Below are 25,683 nucleotides of genomic sequence, written 5' to 3'. Positions count from 1 at the left end.
GGAGGTTTCCAGACTCCTCAATCCACTAATGCCAAAGACAACTTAGAAGGTCAGTGGGAAAAGTCTGTTTCTGTCAGTGCTGAGAAAGGAAGGTGGGGTCTCAGTTCCATTCCCCAAGAGCGTGGCCGGGGGGGGGCGCGCCACAGACTGAGGGGGAATCCAGTGGATAATCAGAGAGGGACTGCAAGGATCTCTTTGCCAGTACTGACACAGGAATCTCTTGCTTTGCCCCTGTTTGGATCTGGGTCACAGTTCTGGGCGGCAGTGCTGGGGTGAGGAGGAGCGCTGGCATGGTGGAGCTTGCAGTGGCTGTAGAGAGGAACCCCTCCTCACAGTTACAGGACAGAAAGGAGTACTCGTAGTTGCAGGCCAGGAAAGGAGTAAACACCTTGCCCCTTATCATACCACCTTGGAAGAACTGAAAATTTACAGGTCCCTACAAGTATCTCTGAAAACAGCTGTACAAACCCCCCAAAGCTTGGGACAGTACACTCTCCACATTGGAAGCAGACTCTTACCTTAACAAAGAGTTTAAAACTCAAGTAATTGGCCAGGAACATGAGCAAGCAGCGCAAAAAGAGTCAGACTATATTATCTTACTTTGGTGAAAAAGAAGATCAAAATATACAACCAGAAGAAGACAACAAAGTCAAAGCTCCTACATCCAAAGCCTCCAAGAAAAATATGAATCAGTCACAGACCTTGGAAGAGCTCAAAAGGGATCCTGAGAAGCAAGTAAAGGAAGTAGAGGAAAAACGGAGAGTGATGCAAGAAAATCATGAAAAACAAGTCAACAGCTTGCTAAAGGAGACCCAAAAAAATACTGAAGAAAATAACACCTTAAAAAATAGCCTAACCCAAATGGCAAAAGAGGTCCAAAAAGCCAATGAGGAGAAGAATGCCCTAAAAAGAAAAATTGGCCAAATGGAAAAGGAAGTCCAAAAGATTACTGAAGAAAATACTTCCTTAAAAATTAGAATAGAGCAATTGGAAGATAGTGACTTTATGAGAAATCACGACACAGTAGAACAAATTCAAAAGAATGAAAAATTAGAAAACAATGTGAAATATCTCATTGGAAAAACAACTGACCTGGAAAATAGATCCAGGAGAGAGAATTTAAAAATTATTGGACTATCTGAAAGCCATGATCAAAAAAAGAGCCTAGACATCATCTTTCAAGAAATTATCAAGGAAAACTGCCCTGATTATTAGAACCAGAGGGCAAAATAGAAATTGAAAGAATCCACAGATCTCCTCCTGAAAGAGATCCCCAAAGGAAAACTCCTAGGAATATTGTAGCCAAATTCCAGAGTTCCCAGGTCAAGGAGAAAATATTACAAGCTGCCAGAAGGAAATAGTTCAAGTACTGTGGAAATACAATCAGGATAACACAAGATTTAGCAGCTTCTACATTAAAGGACCACAAGGCATGGAATATAATATTCTGGAGGGCAAAGGAGATAGGATTACAACCAAGAATCACCTACCCAGCAAAACTGAGTATAATCCTTCAGGGAAAAAAAATTGGTCATTCAGTGAAACAGAGGACTTTCAAGCATTCTTGATGAAAAGACCAGAGCTGAATAGAAAATTTGACTTTCAAATACAGGACCAAGTGGAACATGAAGAGGTAAACAGGAAAGAGAAATCATAAGAGACTTATTAAGATTGAACTGTTTACATTCCTGCATGGAAAGATGATATTTGTAACTCATGAGACCTTTGTCAGTATTAGGGTAGTTGGAGGAAAAAAATTATATGTATGTATATGTAGATAGATAGATAGAGGGCACAGGGTGAGTTGAAGATTAAGGGTCATATCTGGAGAATAAAATTAAGGGATGAGAGAGATTATACTCGGAGAAGAAGAAAGGGAGAGGTAGAATGGGGTAAATTATCTCAGGAAAAAAACCAGAAAAGAAAAGTCTCTTACAGTGGAGGGGAAATAGGGGAAGGTGAGAGGGAATGAGGGAATCTTATTCTCATAGGATTTGGCTTAAGGAGGGAATAACATGCACATTCAATTGCGTATGGAAATCTGTCTTACCCTACAGGAAAACAGGGGGAGAAGGGGACAAGAGAGCAGGGGGATGATAGAGAGGAGGGCAGATTGGGAAAGGGGTAATCAGAAGTAAATACTTCTGAGGAGGGACAGGGTCAAAAGAAAGAATAGAATAAATGGGAGGGCAGGACAGGATTAAGGGAAACAGAGTTAGTTTTTCACAACATGTCTACTATGGACGTGTTGTGCATAACTGCACACGTACAACCTACACTGAGTTGCTTGCCTTTCAATGAGGGTGGGTGGGGAGGGAGGAAGAGAGGAAAATTTGAAATCTAAAGTTTTAAAAACATATGTTTAAAAAAATGTTTTCACATGCTACTGGGAAATAAGAAATATAGGAAATGGGGTACAGAAGTCTATCGTGCCCTACAGGAAAATAGAAGGGGAAGGGGATAAGAGAAGGGGTGAGAGACAGAAGAGAGGACAGACTAGGGGAAGGGATATTCAGAATGCATGCCATCTTGGGGTGGGGGGAGGGAGGAGATGGGGTGAAAATTTGGAACTCAAAAACTTGTGGAAGTGAATGTTGAAAAGTAAAAATAAATAAATTTATATTAAAAAAATTTATTCTTTTTCAATCACTACACTATTCAAACAGTGTTTCATTTTTTTCATTTATTAGAGGCAGCTAGGCGGTACAAAGGATAAGTACTGGACCAGGAATCATGAAGTCCTGAGATCAAACCCAGCCTCAAACACTTACTTATGTGACCCTGGGCAAGTCATGAAATCCCTCTCAGACTCAATTTCCTCATCGGTAAAGTGGGGATAATAACAGACCCTACATCTTAGGGTAGATATAAAGCTCCAATGAGATAGTATTTTATTTGTAAGATAATTTGCAAACCTTAAAGTGCTATATAAATACTAATTATAATTATTTTTCATCCTATAATCATACATACTGAGTGAAATCAGGTCAATTTCCAAAATATTTCACAAAAAAGTCTTTTGGCATTCTAGAGGCAGCTAGGTGGCACAATAGACAGAGTGCTGAACCTAGAATCAGGAAGACCTAAATTCAAATCCAGACTCAGATACGTAGTAGTGTGACCTTGGGCTTAACCTCTGTTTGCCTGCTTTCTCAATGGTAAAAGATAGCACCTATCTCCCAGGGTTGTTGTGAAGATTAAACAAGATAATATTGGTAAAGTGCTTAGTACAATGTCTGGCACATAGCAGTAACTTCATAAATGGTACATGTTATTATTATGGAGTGAAAATTAGCATAAATTGCAAGATTTTCTAATTTTTCCTCCTTACCACTTCAGAAGCCAAATAAAATAGTGAGACTAAGCATCATAAATTTATGAAAGTTTTGGCTGTAGAATCTAGCAGTCTGAAGAAAAGCAACTCTTGTTTGACAAAGTGTGCACCTAGGTGTCCATTAGAACACTTCTAAATCCTTTTAAAAAAATATTACGTGGATGAGTAGGACAGATTTTGCCTCAATTCAACTGAATAAAAATTTATTAAGTGTCTACTATACAAAAGGCACTGTGCTAAGCATTAGGGATATAATGACAAAAATTAAACAACCCTGAACTCAAGTAGCATCAAAGTAAGCAGTTAAATAAGGACTATTACATTACTTTAATACATTAGTAATGGTTTACCTCTACCAGTAATGGAAAAGAAAAGATACAATATGTATACAAACAAGTAAATATAAGACAATTTGAGAAGGGGAAAAGCACTACCTGGGAAAAAAATTATAAACCCTTGAGAAAAACAAAGACTCTAAGAAGTAGAGGTGATAAAGGGGCATATTCCAGGAATGGAATTAGATTCACAATCTAATGGGAATCAGATTTCATTAGACTTTGAGCTCCTTAGAAGCAGGGACTGCGATTTGCTTTTCTTTGTATCCCCAGCACTTAGTACAGTGCCTGGCGCATAGTCAGAGCTTAATAAATGTTTACTGACTGATGGACTGAATGAAGGTCAGCTTTAGGGAAACAGAACGCTGAGCTCAGGGAACAACTAGTAGGTCAGTTTGGTGGACCATTAATGTATGTAAGAAAGTATCATCAAATAAGCCTGGAAAAGTAATTGGGAGACATAATGTGGAAGACTTTAAATGCCAGTCTGAGGAGTTTGTATTTTACCTTAGGAGCAACAGGAAGCTGCTAAAGCTTCATGAGTAGGGGCAGTGTGGCAGAAAGGAGACAGTGCAGGAAGACCTAGAGCCAATCCCATCACTGCTCCTGACAGCCTAAGCAAGTCATTTCTCCTCTAAGCTTCCCAGGACTATTAAAAGGCTCAATGAGCTAGCACATGTAGAGCAACATGCAAACTGTCAACTGTTATAATAACAATGTCCATCATTATTTGCTGGGTTCGAGCCACAGCTCTACTACATTGGCCTCTTTTTATGGTCCCCCAAAACAGAGCACATTTTCTAACCCTACACATTAAGAGACACTATTTCCTATTCTGGAAACATACTCCTCCCCTTCTCTCTCTGCTGAATGAAATTCTGCTGGTACTTCAAAACATATACAAATCCTGGGTCTCAAACTAGAATGTGTGCTTATCTTTGCATCTTCCTACCTGGAGCCTGGCGCTGTAGATTATACAAAGCAGGCATTTAGTAAATGTTGAATGAGTTAATGATTTTAAAAAACGCTAAAGAATTTAGAGAGCATCCTTAAGGAGCCACCTAGTAAAACAATTATATGATTTTACTAAACTAAAGAGAATACAGTTCACAGATAGTTCCATTCTAAGATTTTAAGGTTTGTATCTTGCAGTGAGTGTGTGTGTGTGTGGGGGGGGGGAGGTAGAGGCAGGGAACAGAACTGTTTTATGAAAAGATCACTACCAAACTATGATTAAAGTCTTTGCAAAAGTATAGGTTTTTTTTTTTGTTTAGCCATTTCCCAATTGACAGGCATCCCCCACAATTTCCAGTTCTCTGCCACCACAAAGAGAGCTGCTTTAAATATTTTAGAACATGCAGGTTAATTTCCATTTTCCCTAATCCTTTTGGGAAACAGATCTAATAGTGGTATTGCTGGACCATGTGGTATAGGCAGTTTAATAACACTTGGGGCATAATTCCAAATCTCTCTCCAAAATGGCTGGATCAGTTCACGGATCCACCAACAATGAGTTACAGTCTCAATTTTTCCAAATCCCCTCCAACATTTGTTACTTTCCCCTTCTATCATTTCAGCCTATCTGGTAGGTGTAATACAATATCTCAAAGTTGTTTTAATTTGCATTTCTCTAATCAACAATGATTTAGAGCATTTTTCATATGATTATAAACTGTTTTGATTTCTTCACTGGAGAACAGCCTGTTGATATCCTTTGACCATTTATCAATTGGGGGATGACTCACATTCTTATAGATTTGACAAAGTTCTTCATGTATTTGAGATATGAGACCTTTATCTGAGGAACTGTCTATACAAATGTTTTCCCCAGTTTTCTGCTTTCTTTCACATCTTAGCTACATTTGTTTTATCTGTACAAAATCTTTTTAATTTAATGTAATCAAAATTATCCATTTTACAACTCACAACACTATATCTTGTTTGTTCATAAATTGTTCACGTATCCTTAAATCTGCTAGGTAATATGTTCCACGGTCTTCAGATTTTCTTGTAATATCTCCCTTTATATCTAGGTCATGTATCCATTTTGACCTAATCTTGGGAAATGATGTAAGACATTGGTCTATGTCCAATTTCTGCCAAACTACTTTCCAGCTTTCCTAACAGTTTTTATTTACCAAATAATAAATTCTTATCCCAAAAACTTTAGTCTAATTTACACGTCAAACAAAGCTGTTCATGATGAAACATTACTCTACTACAAGAAATGATGAGCTCAATGATAAAGCATGGAGAGAACTCCATGAAATAATGAAGAGTGAAACGAATAGAACCAAGAGAACATTGTACACAGTAACAGCAGTACTGTTTTAAGAACAACTCTGAGCAACTAAGTCATTCTGACTATTATAATTACCCAGATTAACCTCAAAGATCCTATAAAGGATGATGCTGTTTGAATCCAGAAAGGAATATAATTGTTGTGGTGTAGTAAATGATGAGCTGGTTGGTTTAGAAAAACATGGAAATACTTGGACTCATGAAGGAAGATGCTATCCACCTTTAAAGAAACAGATGACAGGAGGTAATAAGCATAGTGTGGTCTTACATATACATGTGTGAGTGTATACGTATATATATGTCTATATTTGTAGATATCTACATATATGTATATATATTCACACTTAAATGTAGTCTTCTTTAGGGTTTAGATGGGGGAGGGAATAAAGCAAAAAAGTGCAAAGCAGAGAAGAAAAGAAAACCAAAATAAGGAAGCAAAGAAAAGTTGGGCAGCTTTGAAAACAATATGTAATAGTTATTATATAAGTTTTCTTGAAATGGAAATTTATTGTTTTATACTGAATCACCTCTTATGGTCTGCTGTGAATAGAGCAATGTTTTTTTTTTCTTTTCTCATTTTGTACTTAAATGTAAAATAAAAGAAAATTTTAAAGAAAAAAACCCAAGTGTGGCATTCATGACAAATTTTATTCCATAATTTTAAACTAGTCTATTAAATATTTTAATATTTTTTTAAAGAAAGGAGACAAATAAAGATTACTTCACTGCTTAAGTAAATTTGAAATGGCTTACTTGTAAAAAGACCTGGGGAAAATCATTCAAGACTGACTCCAGTAGTTCAAGGCCAAATGTCCGAGTCATTTCTGTCATTCCTACTAGCCAATATGGAGCATCAGCATTAACCAACTGACATAGATCCTGAGAAAACAAATGAAACAAAAATGAGTGGGATAAAAAGAAAAATTTTAGGCCACAAACATTTAATTAAATTAAAAAAAAATTCCCTTTTATGTAATTCATTTTTTCCTGCTAAGAGATAAAAGTGGAATCCCATCTTAAAAAATAAGCAATATTTTCTAAAAGGCATAACTTAATGAGCATGTACATTACAGATAAGAATTTGAGAATTCCAAAAAATTTTCTTAAGATTCATGTAATCATTGCCAATATATAATATTATTTATAAGCATCTAGTTAGTTTGCCATTCTTTCCAGTTAACACAAATAAAAGACTTAATGCAAGTATATCTTGTGTAACACTCAAAAGGAATAACACCAGACTTGGAGAGTGAAAAAGCCATCTGGCCTCATCGACAGAGTTCTGGACTTGCTGTAAAGAAGACCTAGGTTCAGTGAGCAGAACCAGGAGAACGTTGTACACAGTAACAGCCACGTTGTGCAATGTCTAACTTTGACAGACTTAGCCCTTCTCAGCAATGCAAGGATTTAAGACACCTCCAAAAGTCTCATGATGGAAAATGCTATCCACATCCAAAGAAAGAACTATGGAGTTTGAATGTAGATTGAAGCACACTATTTGTCATTTTTTTCCTTCAGTTTTGTTTTGTTCACTCTTTCTTGTGGTTCCTCCTATTGATTCTAATTCTTCCTTACAACATGACTAATATGAAAATATGTTTAATAGGAATGTATATGTAAAACCTATATCAGATTGCATGCCGTTTTGGGGAGGGAGGGGGAGAAAAATTTTAAACTCAAAAGCTTATGGAAGTGATTGTTGATAAATAAAAATAAATTACTAAAAAATAAAAAAACCAAAAGACCACCTAGGTTCAAGTAGTGCCTGTGACACTTATGAGCAATATGATTATGGGAAAGTACCATAACAACCGAGTCTCAGTTTCCTTATAAATAAAATGGGGTCAGTGATACATGTAGTACTTACTTCAGAGGGTTATTGCAATATAAAAATGAGATAACAAATATAAGGTATATTGTAAATTCAAAATAGCCATGTAATGGGTTTGAATCTTAATTCTACCTCTATCTGTGTCACCCTGAGCCTATTTCCCTCATCTGCAAAATATGGATAATAATACCTTCATTACTTCACAGGGTTGTAGTAACAATCAAATGAATTAAGTCAAATAACGCATTCTGCAAACAAAATGCCATGTAAGCTTAAGTTATTATCATTATTATTCCTGAAGACAGAGATGCAAGTAAAATACCAAATATTTTAAATATACCAAAATAGTGCACACTAAATTTAATCCTTTTGTAATGAAAATAAATTTCCCCTGACTGACCTTTTATATATTCTGACTTAATCCAATTACCTTAAAGGAAGGAATATCTATATTTTCACATATGAATTTTGTGATATAAAATGAGTATATCATTAAAATGATATAAAATGAAAACAGCTTGTGATCAATAAAAGCTCTATTCTCTTCCTCATATTTAGTTTCGTCTATTTGCAATGTCAATCTAAGCTATATGTATTGATGGACTAATTTAATAAGCAGCTAACTGCATATTTGCATTTCTAAGACTGAATAATAAACATGTTGTATGCATGTGTGTATGCAAGTTAATCTTAGAAAAGAAGGTAACAGCAGCTGGAACAGTAGGAAGAGTTTCCTGCAGGTGAGATCTGAGCTGAATCTTGAGGTAAATCAGGGAAACTAAAAGTCAAGGGTGAGGGGATCAGCACATTCCAAGCATGGAAGACATCTAGTACAAAAGTTTCTTCATTTATAAAACGAAGTGATAATACTGACTAGATAGATGTACCTTGCAGGGTTATTATAAGAAAAGCATTCAATAAATGTAAAACATTATGTTAATGTTACTATTCTCTAGTCTTTAATTTTAAAACTCAAATATCACTTAACAGATACAAACTGCTAAATTATATTTCCATTGTAAATAGTAAGAACTCCTTCCTCTTTGATCCATGTTTAAAAAATACTTTTTCTAATGAGAAAAATGAAACTAGACTTAAAGCTCCAAAGAGCACTGATAAAAGCAATTTCTATCATACAAATACCTGGAACAGCATGTATGCATCTTTTGCACAGGGCTTCAGGGTACTCACAGAACGCCTATTACTGTTTCCTTGAACCAGTACTGGCTGCTCCACAACATCTGTAATCAAAACATGATGTGTTATGTGAATTCACATAGACTGAAGGAATAGCGCTTGACCAAGAAACATTTCCTTATAGGATATCTTTTTAATTACTTTCATTGTAATTTCAGAGATATTCCTCTTAAAAACAAAAAAAGACAACATGGAATTGTTTGCAATAGAATTCGCTTGTAAGGATCCTAACAAAAAAGATTATACTTTGGTCAAGAAATGGAAGGTCCTCACAGTCCTAACAAGAACAGACTCAAATGGACAACCATTCTACTTGGTTTCTGAATATTAATTTAAATGAAGCAGAAATGTATTAAGTTTACTACACAATTAATTCCCATTTCCGTGAGCATTCTTGCCAATTCCCATGGAGTTAATGATTCATCAGTTACTCAAGTGACATCTCTGATACAAAGCCCATTTTTTAATATTATATTAGAAGGTCTCAAAAGATGTATAGATTAAGATTCCCTGCAGGAGAACTTTTCTATTTTATACAAATATACAAGACATATAAATCACATAGTTATCTTGTTTTTGTTTTTCTGAACATGACCCAAATAACTATACAGGATATACTAATTAGGATTAAATCTTTAAAAAAAAAAATTAACATTGCCACCTGATGGAACTTTATATTTTTTTCCGGAAAGGTAAAAAAATCAAATATGGCAAATTTAATAGAAATATTGCTTTAATAAAACAATCAGAAAGCCCCAAAACAGAATCTAAACCCAAATAGATCTGTTCAGTAGCTAAAAGTTTTCTTCAGGAAAAGTGAAGCTCATTTCTCTAAACAAGTGGCATTATCATTAGTCACCAATATAACCCCCCCCCAAAAAAAAAGACCACTAAGACAAAAATGCATAAAAAATACAAAGCAACTGAGAATAAGACAAATTCTACATAGGAAAAGATTTTACTTAGTCCATCATTTATTAACTCCATAAAGTAGAAAAAAAAAATTAATGATCTTAGTAATAAATAATCTTTTGAACCAATCTCTTCCATTGAAAAATAAACTTGATGCCACTTAGTAACAAATTTCTTTCAATTAATCAAGATGAAGGGATATATAAATTTCAATCTACAGAAAAACACACATATATTTTTAAAAGCATTGTTAACATATCCCAAAAAACAAAACATCAATTTTCAATAACTGATGGGAAACCATAGTAATAAGAACTTATCTAACCACAAGAGAAAAGGACATAACTCAAATTTACCTTTGTGTCTTTCATCCTCAGCAACCATCCTCTCAAATACAACAGTAACAACTTGTCGTACAGTAGCAGCAGCTGTATTATTTGTAATATTATCTTTTGTAAAGTGCAGCCGAAAACAAAGAACAATTGCCTGAAAAAGCAATTTTTGGCTAATGAAAATAAAATTTAACATTATCTACCCATTCTCTTTTTTTTCTAGTAACAGAAAATTAAATAATTTCTGCTTTTGTGCAAACAGAGACATTTGGCAAACTTTATTGTAACACAAGTCTAGGATAAAGACAACACCTTTATTACAGAGTGAAAGGGATGTTCTCTATGAGTATGAGTGTGTGTGTGTGTGTGTGCGTGCATAAAATAACATCATCTCAATAACATGGAATGTTCTGGAAAACCAAATATTCCACTGGTTGGGGCAGAGAAAAGAGATGGGAGGGAAGACATCTGACCAAGGCTAGGAGAAGAAACATAACTTACACGTGGGTGGTAGAGAAGGGACCACAGGGCACATTTGAACAGGGGCATAGTGGCATCTAGGGGTTAAAGGAAAACCAGCAACAAGAGAAAGGACTCCCCTATTCCCAGCATCCCTTAGACCAAGACTTATTAAACTCTTTCCACTCAGCAGCATTCACTGGTGTTGTATGGCCTGAGGGCACATGCAGTGCAAAGTGTGTATGCTTTGTGCTCAGAAGCAAGGCTGCAGAGAAGTTGCCCCCACAGGCACTGCCAGAAATACCTCAGATTCATTACAGGTTTGATTTTTAATTAAGTTTAGAGCAAAAGATATGGCAGGGAAGAGAGTCCTCCACTCTTACTCTCTGAACATAAAAGGTCCCTTCCAAACTACTACGTAAGCACATGCTCACATGTTATCTCCTCCATTAGAATGCAAGATCCTTGAGGACAGGGATTGTTTCAATTTTTGTCTTTATATACCCAACACACAGTACAGTGCCTGATATGTAATATACATTTAATGAATGCTGACTGATTGATGATATAGTAGGTTTATTTTCAAGGCTAGTGATTTCAAGAACCTCACCCCTGCCTAGCCACAAAAAGATTTTCTCACCTGCTTGCTGATACATGAAACTCCTTTAACAGCCCATAGGCTCACATTCAAAACTATAAGGCACCTCAGAAATCAGAGTCTAAACCTGAGGTTAAGTTACTTAAACAATGTCACACAGGCAGTTGCCAAAGCTTTTCATTCCACAATTAGTAATAAAAGAAATTGCTCTCATTAAAACTCATTTACCTGTACTAACAAGTATTCGTCTATCATATGACTGATTTCAGATCCCTCCTAATATAAGTAGTGGAAAGGTAAAAAAGGAAGTAAGAGTAAGGAAGGGGTAGCCCCTGGGAAAGGAAAGGATTTCAAAAGACTAAGATGAGAAGAGAAACATAAAGGACAGTGCCACATCTGGAAAATGAGGGGGCTGATCCTTCCAGCTCTATAGAGCTAATATCAATTATCTAATACCAGGAACAGCTAGCAATTCCTGTCTGGTTAGAATAAGAGCATGTGAAGGGAAACAGTATGAAATATAAACTGGAATTCAATTGTGGAAGAACATAATGACAGATGAAATAATTTCAATTTATTCTAAAGGGAGATAAAAGGGACCACTGAAGGATTCTGAAGATGATGACAAAGATTTGGGAGTAATCGGTATAAAAGTGGTGAGTGAAGCCATGAGTAGGGCTGAGATAACCAAGGCAGGCAGAGACCAACAGAGACAGACAGAGACAGAGAGGAGAAAAGGCCTGACAGAGCTTTAAGATACACATAATTAAGGTCCCAGAGGAGGAAAATTAACTAGTGGAGATCAAGGAGAAATGGTCTGATAGGTAGAAAGAAAGCTAGCAAAAAAAGTTTAATTCAAATAAAAAAAACCATTTAAGATTATGACTAGCCATCCTTTTGTTTTATAGTTTTAAGATGAGAAGAGGTATAAGAAAAATACCATAAAATGTCCTTTCATAACAACAGTGCTAAAAGGACAAAACTGATATCTACCTTATATTAGGCTTTAACTGTATGTGATAAACTTTTAGAAAAAACAACAGACCAACAGCCAGTGTGAATCTAGGTACTGGGACAGGTGTAATGATAGAGTTCTACTGTAGGTAAGAAGATGCAGAAAATAGGTTCTTCCCAAAATATAAAACACTGCTTTAAAATTTTCAAAGTAAAATCTTTTTTAGTAGAACATCACTGTTTTCATAACAAAAACTACACATATCTATATAGTAGTTGCTGGCTTTTTGGTAAGCAGTATCTCCATATGCAAACTAGAATTCATGCTATTTTGAGTTCAAATCCCTCCTCTTACACTTACTAGCTGTATGATCATGGGCAAGTCATCTAAACTTTCAGCCTCAGAATTCCCAGGTGCAAATTAGGGATGATAATGATATCTGTAGCAGGTGTAGATAAGTAGACCTCACAAGGTTAGTGTATGAGTCAGTAAAAGCAATTTGCACATTTTAAACTACTCTGTAAAATATCAGTTGTTATTACTAAAAAATTGTAATGAAAAAGTCATTTTTAGGAAAAATGTATAATATTGCATAGCTCATTAATTATTTTAAATTATGGTAAGATAAAATATAACCTATGCCTTAGATCTGATAGCTGCCCTAAGTTCATTTATGGCAAAACTCAGGGCAACAAAAGGTTGCAGACCCCTGGGTCTATTCTGTGATCACTAGCCAAAACAATGTCCACACTAAAGTGGCATTTAATTCCAATAAATGCAGCTCCTTCTCCTGAAATTGGTTTGAATTAAACAGACTGTGTCACAGAAACAATTCAATGGGGCAGAAAAGAGTTCCTACCTTAGAAAGGGCTTCATCATGAACTACAGTATTGGTTGTTAAAAGAACAAGAACTGTTTGAAGTAGCTTTAGTTCTTCAAGGCTATTTTCCATCAGCTGCCAAAGCATGTTAATGATGTTTCCTGCTGCAGTCTGTAAAATAGTATATTATGTCAATTGTTATCAATGAAATAAACTACATCTGTTTAAGCCATATGCAAAACACTGAATGATATGAGCTACAGACTGGAAAGGATTTTAGTCTTTTTATAGGATGAGGAAACAGAGGCCCCTGGAAGTTAAGTAACCTGCTCACAGTTACGTAATGAGCAGCAGACTGAGATGTGAACCTAGGTACTCTGCCTCCTAATATTTACATTACAAAAAATCTTCAAGTAAAGAGAAAGTTCACAAACAGTTCCTCTCCCTGAGAAGAGATATTATTGCGACTATCACACTGGTTAATGAAAAGTCAGTATGGTGTAGCAGAAAGAAGGCTGGACTTGCAGTCCAGAAGATCGTGGGTTCAAGTATTGCCTCAGACAGTATATAATAACTAGATGACTCTGAGTAACAACACTTCTCTGCAGAACCAGAGTTACTTTCTTATACACTAAATTATAAAGCAGTTACCAATTTGCTTAAGTGGAGGGAGATTCTATACCAGGACCTTCCAATATTAATAAAATGTTTCACTACTATCACAGTGATTTCAGACAGATATCACATATCTAAGATATCAGAATCGATATCTTCTCACCCCCAAAGAAATACACACAAAATGGCTAATATCATCCATTTCTATGTCATTGCATCCTTCCTCCTATATGTCAATTAGTTTTGGATAGGCTTAAATTTTCTCTCAAAAAAATATTTAAGTAGCACCTACTTCTCCTAAGTATAGTTCCTCATATCTGGACGTGTTCAAATACGAACAAGGAGTTATGGAAATACCCAGTCAAGAACAAGCAGCTGATTACAATGATTACCTTTTCTTCAAATGCTGGCCAAATTTCCCTTTTCTGCTATTCTTTCCTCATTATCTCCATAACTAATTCCCCAATACAACTTGTCTCTTTTATTAATATAGTTTTGTAAATAAATACAGGTGTACTTAAGTTGACTAGTTTTGCATCTTGGTTACTTTGTTTACATCATTTCAGTATTTTTCCTTAATATATGTCAATACCTTAGGAATTTACAACTTCATAGGTATGGGTATACCCTCCACCAAAATAAAGAGCATGAGATGCTATGGCCAATAAAAAAAAAATACTTATCAATGTATGCCACACATAAGCTACACCAAAAGGGTCTACACATATATGAAATGAATTAGAATTGCTACCGTTCAACAAGAAGTATTTGGGTCTATGGAATATGTTGCTTCCAACAGCTTAACTGGTATCCTTCAGAGATTTAAGATATTCATGGAAGTCTATAAAACGAGCACTGAATACACTTGAATTATATCAGGTTTCACATAGGAAAAATGTTGTTATGTAGCTCTAAAAACGTAACAGCAAATAATTTTATATAGTCTAAATTTCTCAAGTCCTTTTCTTCCCTTTAAACAAACTATTTGAACTCGGGTATGCCTATATTATTTGCAAATCTTTTCAAAGCAATTAATTTTGGGAAATAACAATGCATATGACTATAAAAATTCTAATCTATTTTACTGAACCTTGATATGTAAGATCATAAATTCCTTGAGTAGAGAATGATATAATCTTTAACACACACAAAACAATATGTGTACGTTACACATATATCATAGATATATTTAATACATATAAATCAATCATATATACTACATTTGAGGAAATAAATTCTTATTGCCTTTCTGACAGTATTTATAATAATTAGCAATTTCCCTGAATTTAAATCTCTTCATTAAATTAGTAAGTACCCTAAACAAAAATCAAGCATGTTTTCTTTCCCATTTATGAAAATCCACATTATTCTATTCCAAGGAAAAATCTGTAGATATTACACCTCTCTTACCTCAGAAACAACTTCATGTGACATAAGCCTCTGAATGGCTGTTAGACACAGTTGAGTGATCTTTGGTTCCTTGGTTCCACATCCCATCAGGAAAGGCTGAACAACCTCTGAGCTGTTCTCTTTTAAGGCTTTAGGATACATATAAAGTAAATTAGTAAACAATTCACAATTCTGAACAGATTTACTCAATGATTAGTAGCAGTGATATCTCTAATTAAAATAATTTCTTAAAAATAAAATGCCAACTAATGAAATTACAGCTCGTAAAAGTGATGAGAACACTGCACTTGAAATCAGGAGGTTTAGATTTAAATTCTCAGTTCTGCTGTGTGACCCTGGAAAATTTAACCTCTTTGTGACTCAGTTTCCTCACCTGAATGGACTGGATGAAAGGAACTTTAAGGCCCTTTCCAGCACTAAAATGTGCTGACTCAATGAAAATTAAAAACCAGTAGTAGTAAGAGCAGTAGAACCTGAGAGAAAGCACTGTGATTTTCCATTCATTGCCCACATTAATTCTATCCCTTCTAAAATGTCATGCCCCTCCTTCCTTTTGAGGAGCACTCTATTTCCTACTCTTCTTATTGCAGAGATGAGACCATAAATAAAGTCATAATTTTAGGATATAATACAAGATTCAGATAGAAGTTAAAAAAAAAAGAACACTCTTAAGACTTCATAATCATTATCAAATTAGTGAAATATTGTATACCTCTCCAGACATAATACTTAAGAACTAAATACACACCATATATCACAATGTACAAAGAAGCATCTAAAATACAAAGAAAATAACCTTTAAAGAGTAATTCAGTAATAGAGAGACAGGATACAGGTGCTGTAACCAAAAAATTCATAAGCGACACGTTCAGAAACCATCTAAGTAAAAAGCAATTTAATCTGGATGGGACTTGGGCCAGCCAGGGAAGGAAGAGAAATATAAAACATTTTACTTATTTGCTTTTAAAATTATGAATCAGGAATTTAAAGCTTTATTTTAAAAAATAATCAATATATTTCATAATAATCAATGTATTTTAAAACAATAATCAACAATCAAAATATTTCAGTTCTATTTCGTGGTTGTTTGAGGGGGATGGATATGAAAATGAAGTGGGGGTAGGCAGACAAACACAGAAAGCCAAAAACATAAAGGGAAAAACAGAAAATACCACAGAATTTGGAGTCAAAGGACATGAGTTCTAATGCTGGTTCTGCTATTTATGACTGTAGAAGTCTAAACAAGTCTCTTAACCTCTTTGGAATTCAGTTTCCATATTTGTGAGAAAGGACTGAGCCAGATGCTTTATTAGGTAACCTTCCCGCTCCAAACCCTATAAAACAAAACTTATTTTTATAAAGTGAATCATATTTGAAATGTTCATCAAATGAATTTATCTGAATCTCCCTTTAAAAGTGGCCTGTAATGAAAGATTTTGTTAAGTTAAAAAGTCCTCTTTCAGAAGAAAACTATCAATCATGTGAAAAGTCATTCCAAATCAATAAGAGAAATATAGCCCAAGACTTTATATCATATACCCTAATGAACTCAAAATGGATGCATGAACTAAATACCAAAGATCGTAGGGATAAGGACAGAGACAGACTTATGATTTCACTGGTACAGGAAATTCTCTACTGGGGAAACTCTCATCTGCACCTTTCCTGTAACTTGCAGTTTCAAAGAGCTGCCTAGAACACTGAGAGACTGAATGACTTAACTCAGGTTAAAAAGCCAGTATGTGTCAAACTAGAATCCAGGTTTTTCTAAACAGCTCTACTACTGCCACCACTCCATGCTCTCTAACATATTAAAGATTATTTCATACAAATCATAAAAGAACCAGATCAAGTACATTTCACAGCATCACTGTGATTACATGAAATTGAAAAGCTTCTGCACAAATAAACTTACTGCAACAAGAATAAGAAGGAATCTATGGAACAGCACACATCTTTATATCAAATATATCTGTTAGGGAACTGATATCAAAGATACATGGCCAACTGAAAGATTTAAGAACAAAAGTCACTCATTCCCCAAGAGGTCAAAGAATATAAGCCAACAATTCTCAAAAAGAAGAATATTAAACTATTACCAATCATCTGAAAGATTGCTTCAAATCACTAATAATAAGAGAAATGCAAATAAAACCCTGGGCTTTCAACTTCACAATAAAAATAAAATGATAAAAGACTGTAATATTCTGTGTTGAAGATATTGCGGAAAGTTAGGGACATTAATACATTGTTGGTGGAGCTATGAATTGGTCTAAATATTCAATTAAGTATTTTGTAATTATGAAAAGAAAGTAAAATACTCATACCCTTTGACTCAGAGATCCCACTAGGTTTATACCTCAGGGAGGCCAATGACAAAAAGAAAAGACCCAGGTATAACAAAATATTTATCACAGGGCTTTTTGTGGGAGCAAAGAAGTGGAAACTAATAGATACTCACTAATTAGGAAATGCCTAAACATATTGTCATTTACAAATGTAATTGTTTATTATTGTGCTATAAGAAATAAAGAGGATAAATCCAGAAGTATGGAAAGATGTATATGAATTGATATAAAATGAAATAAGCAGTACCAAGAAAACCACACTTAAAAATCATCATCATCATCATCATTATCATCTCATTTTATCCTCACAACCACCCTGGGAGACAAGGGCTATGTTTATCCCCATTTTAAAGATGGGGAAACTGAAATCAGGCAGAAGGTAACTGACATACACAATGTCATAATACAGCTAGTGAATATTTAAGGAGGGATTTAAACTCAGGTCTTCCTGATGCCAGAACTATCCACAGCACCACCTAGGTACACACAGACACACACACTCACACTTTCTCTTTCTCTCCCCACCCCCCCAATATAAAATGAAACAACAAAACAAACCAAATGGAATGCTGAGAAATAATAATGACCTAAAGAAAATCTAAGAAAGCACCTCCCTGTCTTTAAAGACGTAAAAGACTATGGGTATGGAATACTGCATAAAATGTTAGATCTTTTACCATTACATTGGTTAGTTTTGCTGAACTGCGTTTCCCCTCTATGTTTTAAGGAAAGGCTATCTGGGAAGGGCAGAGGTAAGGGATACATTGGGAAATGCAGGTGATATAAAAACAAAGATTTCAATTAAAATTTATTTAAAAAATAAAATGTCCGTAACTCACTGACCCAGAGATCTCACTACTAGGTACATACCCCAAAGATAGAAAGTGCCAAAACATGCCAAAAAATTCAGCAGCACTTCCCGTTAAAGCAAAGAACTGGAAACAAGAAACCCACTGACTGGGGAAATGACTAAACAAATGGTAGTACATAAATGTAATAGAATATTATTGGGCCACAGAAACAGTAACACAGTGAAGCATGAGAAGATTTATATGAAAAGATGCAAAGATAACCAGGAAAACCATTTACACAATGACTACAACAATGTAAACTGAAAAAACAACAATAATAACCAAACACAATATGTGATTATAATAATAAAGCCGTGTAGAAGAAAGGAGAAAATTTACTCCCCCTTTCTTCTTTGCAGAAGTGGTATACTATGGGTGTGGAACATTGTATATACTTGTCAGACTAGGCTGATATGTTCATCAGTTTTGCTAATGTGCTCTTTACCATTCTTGTTTATTATTTGTTATAAGAAATGATTCTTTAGGTAGGGAAGAAGGGAAGAATATATTTGGAAATGACAATGATGTAAAACCAAACACAAGAACAATAAAAAAAACCCATCTTCAGTTATCACTTCAATATGTTTAAGATTTCATACGTTTTTCTTAAAGCAAAGGCACAACTGTAATTCTAAACCTTATTAAAGATACTGATTTTAACTTCTGCTAATGGACTGGCTTTACAAAAACTCCTACAGAAAAGCAAAAATGTAATATATTGAAACACATTACATAAATAATGTACGGTATTTAAAATAAGGTATTTACACTTTATCTAACACGTTTTTTATAATGATTAAATGGAATTCCACTAATCTATCAGTTAAAGAATCATGAACAAAAGATGGGAGACATGAGAGTTGTTTTTAAACAGTTATGTTCAAAAAAGAAAACAGTAAATGGAACATCCTATATTACACATAAAGGATTCACAAAACATTTGTTTAATTATGTTTCCAAAAAAACTGGTTGTAAAGCATTCACAACAGGAAATAACTAGACCTGACTCTACCACTAACATTTATATGACCCTACACAAGAAAGCTTCTTTGAGATTTAGTCTCCTCATCTCCAAAGTGAAGGGGCTGAACTTTATGATCTATGTTCTCTTCCCAATCTAGCATTCTATGAGCCTATACATTCCATGGTGTTTTCTGGCAAACTCTTAATCTAAGAGATGCTAAACATCATAAAGGAGCAGTTTTCCAAAGCTGAGCTAGGTTGGAGCTTTGCCCTATTTCCCTAGTTCCTTTGTCTCAGGATCACAATCCACATTACAGTATTTTCCATGTTAACACTTCAATGCAAAGCTGAAACAAATTTACAAGTGTGAAATGAAAGAGGTTATTGTGAAGACCTATTAAACTATGAGTACCACAATTAATTTCACAATGTTTCTTTCATAATTACCATGACTTTGCCTGATGATAATAGCTACCAATCATATAGCACTCCAAGGATTGCAAAGTGCTTTACATGTTATGTCATTTGATCCTCACAACAACCCTGAAAGGTAGGTACTATTACTACCTTCATCTTACAAATGAGGAAACTGAGACACAGAGCGCTTAAGTGACTTGACCAAGGTCACATAGCTAGGAAGTGTCTGAGGCAGAATTCAAATTCAGGTCTTCCTGACTGAAAGTCTAGAACTTAATGAAGTATGCCAGGTAGCTAACCATACATACAATGTGCATACAAATATTTCAGCCTCTTCTAATCTTCCAATCTTCCAACAGTGAATACTATCCTCCTTTTAGGGAATGTATACTAAATGTTCTTGCTTGTCAAAAAATATATATGTGCATAGGCAGTCATTAATAATTGCAGCCTTTCTCTCATGGTAAGGATCTTTGTTACTGGAAGTTTATTATCCTCTCCCCACAGAATGAGTTATTCAAATTCAGAATCCCAAGGAAAAAAAAGTTGTATGGACTCTCAACAGAGGCCACCCTCCTAGCAATGGTCAGACCTGGAAAGACATATGCTAATAGTAACTGGCTACTATTATATACACCTATGTAATTTTAATTGCTTCTTCCTTTCTTTTGCTTTGACTCCTGAAATAAGCCAAGAAAGTTGCTCCTTGCCTTTCCAATTTTAATTCACAGGTAAATGCCTACCCAAACCTCTAAAGTTCCATACCACTTGGGATTATAGATAAGATCCTCCACATCCCCACTGTTAACCTTGAGTAAAACTGGGAAACATTACAATTTCATATTCTATTCTCCCCCCTCCTCCAAGTAATTACTGTGCTCAAAGATCCCAAAGCATAGATCTAGAAGCAATAGATAACAACTTGCTTCCCCCAAAATCACCATCTCCCCCACCCCATCCCACCCTCCATTAAGGAGAATCCCTAACATATCAGAAATAGACTTTTCCTGTAGAGAAAAGGAAAAAAGAGAACTGGGAAACCATTTTTATAGGTGCCACGTCATGACCACAATTTGGACACAGATTTGGAGTATCTGTGGTAGGTAGACAGCATCATATTCCTGCCTCCTGCCAGCTGTAAAGAACATCCTCTTTTGGACACATAAACCTTTCTGACTGGGCTTCCTTTTTTCCCTCCCCTAGGGCAGATCCTGAATAACTATATTATTACTAATTCTGAGAGGCCTTTAAGACCAAATGTAGGAACTCACAGAGAACTCTGAGATGCAATGAAATGCCCTAATTTAGAGATTCAAAAGCATGATTAAGTGAAGTGATTCTCCAACTTTTTCATCCTATGGTATCATCTCTCCTCTTCTTCCAATAGCCAGTTCCCAGGGCTCTGTTTGTCCCATAAGAGAGAATTTCCATGAAGGTGAAGTACAATTGTCTTTCCTTATTTTACCAATTTTAAAAATAACAAGGTTCTCTCCTGTCACTTACATTTTAAAGGATTTAGAGCTTTAAAGTACCTTAAAGATCAACTAACTGACTTCCAGTGACAAGATGGCGAAGGAAGGAAATCCTCTGAGGCCCTCCAAAATTCCCCTCCAAACAACTAAAAACTGCCTAAGAATTTATCTAGGAGCAGGGAAGCAGCATATCAGCATGGCAGAAAAGGTCTGTCTCACTGGGGTAGGAGGGGAGTAAGCAGCAGCAGCAGCCAACCTCACAGCAGGAGCCTGCAGCAAGGCTGGAAGCCTGTGGCAATCCATCAGCAAGCCCCCCCCCTGCGCAAAACAGCGGCCCCCTAGGCAAGGGAGCAGTCTGAACAGCACAGCAAGGCTCCACTCCAGGGACCCCCATACCTACCACAAGCCACTGGATACTTGACCCCAAGGTAGACCAGTAGCGAAACCCCATCCCAAGGCTGTCCAAACCCCACCCCAATATTGTCCAACAGCGAGAATGCTGCCCCTGGGGATGCCAGCAGAGAGACTCTGTTACCATAGCAATCCAATAACAAGGCCCCACTCCTTTTGCAGGCCAGCTAAACCCCACACTAGGGGAAGCCAACAGGGAGGCCCCACCACCCAATACAAGCCAGAAGGGAAGCCTATCCTCTGTGAAAGTAGGCAGCTAAGCCCTGAAGCCCAGTGAAAGCAAGTAAGACCCTGAGCCCCAGAACAAAAAATCTGTGACAGTGCAGGACCAGAACCCAACTCTCACATAAAAACACCAAGTCACCAAAAAAAGTAGAAAAAATGAACAAAACAAAACAAAACAAAAAAAGAACTTGACTATATAAAGTTACTATGGTGACAGAGGATCAAGGCATAAACTTAGAAGAGGACAACAGTACCAAAATGGCTCATGTGAAGCCTCAAAGTAAAATATAATTTGGACTCAGATTGAAAAAAGAATTCCTGCGAGAGCTTAAAAAGGATTTTAAAAAGCAAATCAGAGAAGCAGAAGGAAAACTGGTTAAAGAAATGAGAGTAATGCAAGAGAATCATGAAAAAAAGAGTCAATAGCATGGGAAAAGATATACATAAATTTACAAAGGAAATAACTCCCTAAAAAAAAGAATTGGCCAAATGGAAAAGGAAATACAAAAGCTCAGTGAAGAAAAAAATTCCTTAAAATTTAAAATTGAACAAGTGGAAATTAATGACTCTATAAGACATCAAGATACAATAAAATAAAATTAAAAAAGTAAAAAAATAGAAAAAAAGTTTAATTTCTCATTGGAAAAACAACTGACCTAGAAAATAGAGTGAGAAGGATAATATAAGAATTACTGGATTACGGGCAGCTAGGTGGCACAATGGATAGAGCACCAGCCCTAAAATCAGGAGGACTTGAGTTCAAATACAGCCTCAGACCAAACACTTGACACTCACCAGCTATGTGACCCTGGACAAGTCACTTAACCCCAATTGCCTAAAACAAACAAACAAACAAACAAAAAGAATTACTGGACTACCTGAAAGCCATGATTAAAAAAAAAAAGGCCTGTACATCTTTCAAGAAATTATCAAAGAAAACTGCCCTGATATATTAGAACTAGAGGGCAAAAATAGAAACTGAAAGAATCTACTGATCACCACCTGAAAGAGATCCCAAAATGAAAACTCCCAGGAACATCATAGCCAAAGTCCAAAGCTCACAGATGAAGAAGAAAGTAATGTAAGCAGCCAAAAAGAAACAGGATTACACACTTCCACATTAAAGAACCAGAGGCTTTGAATATGATAAATTGGAAGGCAAAGGAGTTAGGATTACAACTAAGAATCACCTACCTAGCAAAATGGAATAGAATCTTTCAGGGGGAAAATGGATATTTAATAAAATAGTGGACTTTCAAGCATTTCTAATTAAAAGACAAGAGCTAAATAAAAAAGTTGACCTCCAAATTCAAGACACTAGGGAAACATAAAAAGGTAAAAAAGAAACAAGAATGAGAAAACATAAGAAATTCCAAAAGCTTAAAATGTTTATATTTCTAGATGCCAAGATAATATTTGTAATTCTTAACAACTGTTACTATAAGAGCCATTAGCAGGAGTATATGTAGAAGCGGTTACTTTGATAGGATGATACCCCAAAAAACAAAATAAAGGGGTGAGAAAGAAAACTGCACTGGAAGAAGGAGGAAAAAGATTGAATGGGATAAATTATATCACATAAAAGAATAAAAGCTTTTATAATGGAGGGAAAGCTTAAACCTTACTTCACCAAAATTGACTCAAAGAGAGAGAAACATACACACTCAGTTGGCTACAGAAATCTATCTTACCCTCAAAGGAAGTAAAAAGGGACGGGATAATAGAAAGGGAAGAGGGGACTAATAAAAGGGACAGTAGATTGGAGAAAGCAGTGATCAGAAGTAAAACACTTTTGAGGAGGGAAAGGGTGGGGTGTAAGAGAGAAAGGGGGATAAACAAGCAAAATGTAGCATGGAGGAAAACACAATCAGTTATAATAACTGTAAAAGTGAATAGGATAAACTCACCCACAAAACAGAAGCAGAGAGCAGAAAAGATTAAAAACCAGAATCCTGGGGGCAGCTAGGTGGCACCGTGGAAAGAGCTTTGGCCTTGGAGCAAGGAGGACCTGAATTCAAATCTGGCCCCAGACACCTGACATTTACCAGCTGTGTGACCCTGGGTAAGTCATTTAACCCCATTGCCTCACCAAAAAAGGCAAAAAAAAAAAGCTCCTGCAAAACACTTCCTCCCCAAAAAACCCAACCCAGAATCCTACAGTTTGTTGTTTACAAGAAATACATCTGAAGCAGAGACACACACACAGAGTAAAGGTAAGGGGCTGAATCTACTATGCTTCAGCCTAGGCAAAGAAAGCAGAAGTAGCAATCATGATCTCACACAAAGCAAAAGCAAAAATAGATCTAATTAAAAGGGATAAAGAAGGAAACTATATCTCATTGAAAGGTACCACAGACAACGAAGTCATAGCAATACTAAACATACATGCACCGAATGGTATAGCATCTAAACTTTTGAAGGAGAAACTGAATGAGTAACAGGACAAAATAGATAATAAAACTATACTACTAGGGGACCTCAACTTTCTCCTCTCAGAACTAGATAAATCTAACTAAAAATAAACAAGAAAGAAGGAGGTGAATAAAATTCTGGAAAAGTTAGATATGATAAAGCTCTGGAGAAAACTGAATGAGAATAAAAAGGAAAATGCTTTTCCTCAGCAGTACATGACACCTATACAAAAAATGACCATGAATCAGGACATAAAAACCTCACAACCAAATGCAGAAAAACAGAAATAATAAATGCATCTTTTTTACATCATAATGCAATAACAATTATATTCAATAATGGAAATGGAAAGAGAGTTTAAATATTAATTGGAAACTAAAATAATCTAATTTTAAAAGACAAGTGGTCCAAACAACAAACCAGAGAAACAATCAGTAATTTCATTAAAGAAAATGACTACAATGTCACAACATACCAAAATTTATGGAATGCAGCCAAAGCGGTACTTACATGCAAATTTATATCTCTAATTGCTTACATCAGTAAAATAGAGAAAAAGCAGATCAATGAATTGGGCATGCAACTAAAAAAATTAGAAAAAGAGCAAATTAAAAATCCCCAGTTAAAAACCAAATTGGAAATACTGAAAATCAAAAGAGAGATTAATAAAACTGAAAGTAAGAAAGCCATTGAAATAATAAAACCAGAAGCTGGTTTTATGAAAAATCAGTAAAACAAACCACTGGTTAATTCAATTAAAAAAAGTAAAGAAGAAAACCAAATTACTTGTATCAAAAATGAAAGGGGTGAATTCACCACCAATGAAGAGGAAATTAAGACAACTGTTAAGGGCTATTTTGTCCAATTATATGCCAAAAAATTTGACAATCTAAATGAAATGGATGAATACCTAGAAAAATATAAATTACCCAGATGTACAGAAGAAGAAATAAAATACATAAATAACCCAATCTTAGAAAAAGAAATTGAACAAGCCATCAATGAACTTCCTAAGAAAAAAATCCCCAGGACCAGATGGATTCACAAGTGAATTCTACCAAACTTTTTTTTTTTTTTGATGAGGCAATCAGGGTTAAGTAACTTGCCCAGGGTAACACAGCTAGTAAGGGTCAAGTCTCTGAGGCCACATTTGAACTCAGGTCCTCCTGACTCCAAGGCTGGAGCTCTATCCATTGCACTACCTAGCTGCCCCTTCTACCAAACTTTTAAAGAACAATTAATCCCAATACTATATAAATTATTTGTAAAAATAAGCAAAAAAGGAGCCAAATTCCTTTTATGACATAAATATGGTGCTGATATCTAAACCAGGAAGAATGAAAAGAGAAAGAAAATTACAGACCAATTTCCCTAATGAATATTTATGCAAAAATTTTAAATTAAATACTAGCGAAGAGATTATAGCACTACACCACAAGAATCATATACTGTGACCAGGTAGGATTTACACCAGGAATGCACAGC

At 35.4% G+C, this 25,683-nt stretch overlaps 1 protein-coding gene across 4 annotated transcripts in view; it reads right to left on the bottom strand.

The window, feature by feature from the left end:
* Window positions 1-25,683, bottom strand: part of MON2 (MON2 regulator of endosome-to-Golgi trafficking) — a 151,364-nt gene that overhangs the window by 100,012 nt on the left and 25,669 nt on the right. For all 4 annotated transcript variants that reach the window (XM_078146113.1, XM_020990175.2, XM_020990177.2 and 1 more), the window contains 5 exons: window positions 15,100-15,227; window positions 13,114-13,245; window positions 10,267-10,396; window positions 8,945-9,042; window positions 6,724-6,849 (listed from right to left, as the gene is read on the bottom strand). In XM_078146113.1, coding sequence (XP_078002239.1) covers window positions 6,724-6,849; window positions 8,945-9,042; window positions 10,267-10,396; window positions 13,114-13,245; window positions 15,100-15,227 — 614 coding nt within the window. The remainder of the gene's footprint in view (window positions 1-6,723; window positions 6,850-8,944; window positions 9,043-10,266; window positions 10,397-13,113; window positions 13,246-15,099; window positions 15,228-25,683) is intronic.

Source organism: Phascolarctos cinereus, unplaced genomic scaffold (assembly GCF_003287225.1).
Source record: "Phascolarctos cinereus isolate Bilbo 61053 unplaced genomic scaffold, phaCin_HiC Scaffold_1;HRSCAF=81, whole genome shotgun sequence".
Lineage (NCBI taxonomy): Eukaryota > Metazoa > Chordata > Mammalia > Diprotodontia > Phascolarctidae > Phascolarctos > Phascolarctos cinereus.
Note: the sequence above shows the minus strand (reverse complement) of the source record. Positions and strands in the feature narration are given on the sequence as shown.